We start from the raw sequence: 7281 nt of genomic DNA on the forward strand, positions 1-7281 counted from the left end.
TTGTAATTAGGCACAACTTAAAGCCATCAGTCTTCATTATGAGGTCAAATCCCTTCATGCTGATCGACAGAAGAAAAGTAAAAAACTGTGAATACGGACCCGAGTGTAACACTGCCGTCCTGTCACAGGAAATCCTCTCTGATCTACAGCAGACTGCAGTTACTCACCTGTCTGCAGATAAGGAAGATCAGTTTTCCTGCCCGCTCGGTATCAGTACCATCAGCCAGACTAATGAGAGGACTGACTGGACCCGCCTGGGTGCACAGTACCGGCTGACACCTGCTGAGGCCCGGACAGGATCTGCGTCTGAGACCAACACATCAGTTTACTGAACAGCAAAATCTTCCACAAACAAAAAGCTGGAAATGTAAAATCCTGATACTGACCTGATGGACCTTCATCCCCCTACAAAGATATTACCATTACCAAATGCCTCTGACCTTTGACCTCATGGCTCCATAAGCTTTTCCGAGGCATCTGGATCTAAAGGCCAGACGTTATTCAAAGTCTGGACCAAAACCCAGCACCCGGTCCATGCTAACACTGAAGACACAGATTTCCTGTTATTTGTGTGTGTGTGTGTCAGTGTCACAATCACTGATGTAAAATACGTTTGCTTCTCAAATCTCGATAAACCTGATAAAAAATGAACAAAACGAGTAAAAGCCGAACTGACATCAAATTCATTTTTAACATTTAATCTGAATTCTGGTCATTTTACATTCAAGACAAACACACATAAAAAGAGTTTGATTTAAACTGAGAACTCTCAGGATACAAACACCAAAACATTATCTGTTTGTGTGTGTTTTCATTATAAAGCGACATATTTACACAAAGTGTCTTTGCAGGATTAGTGTTAGCCGTTTGTGTCCACACTGAAGCTAGCAGACAGCTGATGGGTGTGTTCTGCATTTGACGGACAGCAGCTGGACCTGCAGGCCTCAGATCAGCAGCTGCTCTCCACCTTCGCTCTCCAGCCAGCTGAGATGAATCCTCCTCCTTCTGTTTGCTCTCCATCTTTGGGCTTTGAGGACTCTTCATCTTCATCATGTTGGACCTCGGAGGTTCTGGGTGGCCTGCAGCCGCTGGTGTCTTCTCTCCATGGCCTGCTGCTTCTTCAGCTCGATTTCTGCCACCGAACATTTAACCCCAGCTGCAGAACCCAAAAGACATTCTTACAGAGTAGACCTCACATGTCCAGAGAAGCTCTACCTTCGACTTCTAAAACAGCTTCAGACCAGAGACCACATCATTCCTCAAAGACCCAATCAACCAGTAAAGGAATCAATGGCAATTTTTTCATAAAACCAGTACAGGGAGTAAACATCTACATTTTCCAGGAACTGAGTGTAGCATGTGTGCACGTCACAGCCGGTGCTGTTAGCATAAGGACCTAAACTCCAAAAATAAGCAAGATGGACAAACAAACAGGCATTGGACATCATGTTATTTACCATAATTTGGAGAAAATCTATCTTTAAATGGATACAGTCTGCTGGCCCACAGCAACATGTGAACAATGGATTCAAGCGTGAAGGCCTCAGGCTGTGGTGTGTACCTCAAAGACCATTAAATTCCAAAAATAAACATGATGGAAAAATATATATGTGATGGACAACATGCTGAATGTTGTTTGATGCAGTTTGGATGGAAGTTGTCAGACGAACACAGCGTTAAAAACATGACAGCAAAAATACGAGTCCATTTGATTTTTATCAGCTCTTTGATTTGGGGTTTTTGTGGATTGTTAACGTGTACTTTTATCACTGTGTATATTCTTTTGCTGCTGGAGTTTATTTTGTTTAGAGCTTTGATTCCTGGGAAAACCTGATAGAAATAGTGATTATTATTAATAACCAATGCGTGTTTGTTTGTTTTTTTGCTATATAAGTTGCACCAACGTGTAAGTCACAGGACCTTCCAAACTACTAAAACAACCACGACATACTGTGGAAAATGAAGTAATTAATAACTTAGTGGTGGACCTGAGGTGGTTCGGGGTCTCTGGAGTTCTAGCGTATGAATCAAAGGATGAAACTGTTTCTTGATGCCTGAACCTGCTGCGGCACTGAATCGTTGGTGTTTGCCTCAAAAATCAAACATTTGGTTGATGTTCATCAGATGTGCTCGATGTTGACTCACCTTTGCTGGTCGCTGTAGAATCTGTGGTATGTGGCTTCTTGAAGGTAAACCGACTGGGACATTTCCCGCTGTGTCCTGGTGAAGTTGGTGCAGCTGACCTGCTCCGACTTGTCAAATGGGTCAAACTGTTTGTGGTTTGAGTTATGACCTTTGTATTTGTGCATCCCGGTGGATTCTTTGCCTGATTCATCAGTAGATTTGTGATGATGTTTGAAGGATAACTTGAAGCAGCAGCCGGTCTACATGAACCAGTGTAGAGGGATCCAGAAGTTTGTGTTTTGGGAAAAGGCTGCATAGAAGCTGGTGGCTGACTGGCTGGTTGAAACAGTCTGCCTTGGGCTTGATAGTTCCAGTTGGATGGTTGGAGAACCAGCCTCTGGTGACACGTCGGACCCACCGTACATGTGGTAGAACTGTTGTCCACACTCTGGATTTGGTTCTCCAGGTCTTCAGACACCTCACACAGCAGGTCGTCATCGTCCAGGTCATCCCAGGCGGGTTCTGATAAGAAGAAGGAGTCCAGGTCTTCATCCAGGAAGATGCTGTTCTGGATGTTGACAGAAACAGTCGGGGTCTCACGGTGTTCAGCGGGTTTAGGGGTTGAAACTGACAGAGACGTTTTCTTTGGAAAGGTCTGACTGGTTGTTCCCTCTGCCGTGCCGCGGTTTATACCTGAACCCATGACGCACGTCTTCTGAATAAACTGTGATCCTGGTGGATCTGATATGAGTGCCTTTGATTGACATGTCTGCCACCTAACTTTAGACCCCGCCTCTGGTGTCACACCCTTGTTAGATGAAAATGTGATCTGCTGGGGGCCTTTATCTGCTGCTTTCCTGCTGGTATTCATGCAAGACTTCAAGCTTGTCAAAGAGTCTGCTGGGACTGTTTTCTCAGAGACGGTGTGCCTTAAGTTGTCCTTTCCAGCTTCAGAGACCGCAGGTTCTCCACGTCCAACAATTCCGCAGTCAGGATCACTTCCTGCGTGCTCACGCCATCCGGTTTCACTGGAGGTCTTCTGAGTTGAACAGTGGTTCGAAGTGAGAAACTTGTGTGGATTTTGTGTCATTTCGAAAACTAAAGAGTCATTTAGCAAATCATCGTTTTCCCAGTCGTCCTCAAACGCGTTTGCTGAAGTGCCTTTGGGCCGGGTCATAGAAACCACTGAAATGTGACTATGTGAAGGGACAGGAAGTTTCCCAGAAGCCTCAGGTTTTAACTGAGAAGGATGCGCTGATGAAGCCTGACTTAAGTTTCGACTGATATGCTGTGTTGGTCCATCAAACAGAAAGTCCAAATCGTCCTCCATACGCAGATCAGCAGGGGGATGGACCACAGCTGGATCCTCGTTCTCAGCACCACTGTGAAAGTCCAGGATGTCCTCTGACAGGAGCTCCAAACTCTGCTGGTGCAGGTCCTCAGCGTCGCTTTCATCATTCTGAAACATGGTGAAGTCAAACTGTTTGGCCAGCTTCAGCAGATCATCGACTGCATTCGGCCTGTTGGGGGAAAAATAATTTCATTTATGAAATATGATGATGTGGAAAACTCAACTTTCCTCTTGGACCATTTTTTTTCACGAGGTGTTGAACTTTATTTGGTTTCAGACACAAAAAAATAAACTCCTGCATACTGTCCACCAGTTTTTAACATTTCTCTTCCAACCATCCTTCCTTTCGTCCTGGTCCAGATCATCGTGGCAGCAGGTTTAGTCCAGTAAGTCAGACATCTCTCTCCAAAGCCACATCCTCCAGATCTTCCTCACAGATCTCACAGCACTGTCAGGCTAGATGGAACATATCACCCCTCAAACTGTTCTGGAGAACTACTGGGTCTCCACTCAGCTGGACAAACCAAGAAGACCTCCTAAAGGAAGCATGCAGGAAGCCTCCTAATCAAGAGCTGAATCACCTCAGCTGACTCCTTTCCACACAAATAACAGCGGTTCCAGAAGAGGAAGAAGGACTGCATTTCTATAAAATGTCTCCATCTACCAGATGCTCAAAGTGCTTTACAATGATGCCTCACATTTACTTCCACAGGTCAGGCTGGTGGACTGTGACCAGGCAGATTAAGTGTCTTGTCCAAAGACACAGACAGGTAACACGAGCAGATCTGAACCCTGATCTACATTACTGGCAGCCCAGCTCCTTATCTACTCAACTACTGTTCAATTGTACAGGTTCTGCTTTCCTACCGGAGGACAGAGGTCCAAACCCCACCGCTGAGGGTAACTTCAGTCGCCCTGTGACAGGATCCCATTATTACTGCGCAAATCTGTGAATTACTACAAAAAGAAACTTAACATCTAAAGATAAGAATTTGAGCAGCATGATACAGAGTCCAAAAGGGGGCAGCATCTTTTGGTTTTAATGAATATACAAACTGAAATGAAAAATGCAGGTGCAAATAAGCCCCTCCCATCATCTCTGTGATTAACCTGTTGGATTTGTGAGGCAGCAAATCAAATTCATCCATATTTATGAGAAAATCAGGTTTCAGTCGAGTGCACAGAGACTGCTTCACGATGACGGAGAAAAAGTACAATGGTGTCAAACTGTCAACGTGCACATCACCGTGTTCTAAAACTAAAATATCTCAGACACAACCGGATGCAAAGCACAGTCATCACTGCAGTGGATCTTGAGATACCTGGGCGTTTTTTTCTTGGGCTTGGGAAGCTGGACGTCTGGAGTACAGGGAATGGCAGCGCTGTCTCCAATCCACTGCTGCAAAGTCGGCTCTGCAACCTCCGGTCTGCCGTGCTGCAAAGAAACAGGACAATCAAAGCATAAAAGTATGACAGGAACACAAACGTTCATGTAGATGTTGCAGGAACAAAAATATCTTGAGAATCAGTGAGCTGACATTCTTTGATTGTTTGTTCTGCAACACTGACCTTTGGTGCGATCCTGCTGACGATTTCTGAAATGTTCACAACTCCAGCAGAGATTTTTTTGCCTTTTTTACCTGAAGTGACACACAGACATCAACAAAGAACTGATCAGAACTCTTGTCTAAAGTCCATTAAAAAATAAATAAACTCCTGCTGGTGAACACCCATGAAGACACAACTTTCTCCCTCAACAAATCAAACTTTTTACAACCCATTTCTTTCTCCTCCTGTTCTGAATTAATGAAAACAACAGGAAAGAACATTATGGGAAGCCAGAAGCTCCAAGTCTCAAAGGTAATGGTCACATCTACAAGCAAGCGCTGATGCTATTTAAAGGATGTACAGTTTAGAGGATGTGCAGATGTGTTAGTTTATGCAGTACTGGCAATTTACTCAGTCTGTTGGGTGAAGGAGACGTAGCGTCCCAGATAATGTCGTGCTGAATGTCAGAGTCATTGTGTGGAGACTGTCCGTTGAAACCACCACCAAGTCTGGATTTTGGGATTCTGGTTGGTGTCTTGAACTCTGAAGAAGATGAAGATACAAACAGTTTAATTTTTCATACACCAAGTAATAAATCCAACCTGTTCAAAGTGTCTAAACAGACATAAACATGCATCAGAATAATACCGTTTACAGAATCCACTCATTTTGTTTTGTTTTTTACTTTATGCAGGATGGACAGGATTAGGAATGAACATATCAGAGGGACAGCACAGGTAGAACAGTTTGGAGACAAAGTCAGAGAGATAGGGATGAGACAAAAAAAATGAAAGTCCATAAATGCAGGAGGAAGATGGAAAGGACAGGGTGAGATGGAGACAGATGACTTGATGTGACCCCTCACAGGAGCAGTTCTTTATGGCCGTTATTACACTCATTACGTCACGCTGTTCACACCTCACCAATAAATAACTGTTTTGATTGACGGAGGCATTCCAATTTGAAACGTAAATATTACTGCTTGTAAAAAGTTAGTGGTCCATTTCTTATGAGGTTTAAAAAATCTTTATGTAAAGTGTTAAAGTGTAAGAATATTTGAAAGGGATTTGAGGTGGACTTCAGTTAATAGCCGGAGCCCTGAAGGCCCGGCCACCGACCTGGCTGTTGAGCCTCGGCTCTCGGCTCAGACTGACTACGCCTGAAGCTCCTCCTCAGTCGGTTCGGTTTCACGCTGACGACCGCTGGACTCGGTGGTTGCGGCAGAGCAGCAGCAGAAAGCGGACACTGCCTCCGAGCTCTGTTCATTATATATGTATATAAAACAGCGTTTATCCGGACAATCTGCTGGTTTATTTACTGTTTGCTTTGAAGTCCCTTCGAAAAAACAAAGTATAAACATTTCGAACCTCCCGCCATGTTTCCCAGAAGTCTTTCCTGTCAGGAGGCGCGTGTTTCAGAACGTCAGAGCTGCGCGCAACATGCGCATTTCCCCCTGTTTCTTCACTCTTAAAAAAAAAACAAAAAAACATTTATTTTGAACTTTAGTTGAAAATGCAACAATATGCTAAGGATAACACATTGAACACATTGTTGCAGACCACGCACTACTTTTAAAATTATTTTATGTTGAATGTTTTATGATGAGTGTTTGATGTGTTTTCACGTCTTGGGGCTTCGGCAGCTCATGTAAGTCAAATTTCCGTTTTGCGGACAATAAAGTTTTATCTTATGTTATCTTATCTTATCTTATCAATTTAAAAACTGATAATATATAAAAGATTTTAAAAGCAAATGAACCGGGGGAGTTAATCAGTGAATAAAGCAAAGAAAACTAACACTTTAATTAATTTGACATACTACTATTACTACTACTATTACTAATAATAATAATAATAATACATAATAATACTACAATAATAATAATAATACATAATACGGTGACTCATTAAAAAACATTCAACAATAAATATAACAACAAGTATAACAACAAACTATCAAATAAACCTCAAACTTTTCTATTCATGAACAAATTATTGAGAGTCACAGACGCAGTTTGTCAATTTACAGATCGGAAGATTCTTGGTCAATCAGCATGAAGTAAATAAAACATTTGAATTAGGACATAGCCTTTTAAAAGTGCAGTTGCTGATTATTAGAATTACTTGAAAAATAAATCTCATATACTTGGCAAAAATAAATGTTCTTTTGATTTAATATTTTTGTTTTGATTTATTGCTCACAGAGAGCATGGGGGGCGGGGTTAATAACATACACTGCTACACAACAATCACCCACCA

General features: G+C 42.6%; 1 protein-coding gene across 1 annotated transcript; it reads right to left on the reverse strand.

Annotated features, from left to right (window-relative positions):
* Positions 1-676: 676 nt before the first annotated feature.
* Positions 677-7060, reverse strand: etaa1 (ETAA1 activator of ATR kinase). The gene is made up of 7 exons (XM_034188900.1): positions 7050-7060; positions 6142-6476; positions 5435-5566; positions 5045-5115; positions 4798-4910; positions 2146-3644; positions 677-1156 (listed from the first exon to the last, which is right to left on the reverse strand). Exons 2-7 carry the CDS (start codon positions 6287-6289, stop codon positions 1050-1052), a joined length of 2070 nt encoding a protein of 689 aa, XP_034044791.1. The 5' UTR covers positions 6290-6476; positions 7050-7060; the 3' UTR covers positions 677-1049.
* Between the last annotated feature and the right edge of the window lie 221 nt (positions 7061-7281).

This window comes from Thalassophryne amazonica, chromosome 15, assembly GCF_902500255.1.
Source record: "Thalassophryne amazonica chromosome 15, fThaAma1.1, whole genome shotgun sequence".
Lineage (NCBI taxonomy): Eukaryota > Metazoa > Chordata > Actinopteri > Batrachoidiformes > Batrachoididae > Thalassophryne > Thalassophryne amazonica.

What these genes read in the sequence shown, in the direction of transcription:
- etaa1 (XM_034188900.1), bottom strand. Translation starts at nt 6,289, where the DNA reads ATGAACAGAGCTCGGAGGCAGTGTCCGCTTTCTGCTGCTGCTCTGCCG. An exon ending in TCCTTCACCCAACAGACTGA is followed by an intron (nt 5,116 to 5,434) that starts GTAAATTGCCAG and finishes GTGTCACTTCAG; the next exon opens with GTAAAAAAGGCAAAAAAATC. An exon ending in CCCAAGAAAAAAACGCCCAG is followed by an intron (nt 3,645 to 4,797) that starts GTATCTCAAGAT and finishes TTCCCCCAACAG; the next exon opens with GCCGAATGCAGTCGATGATC.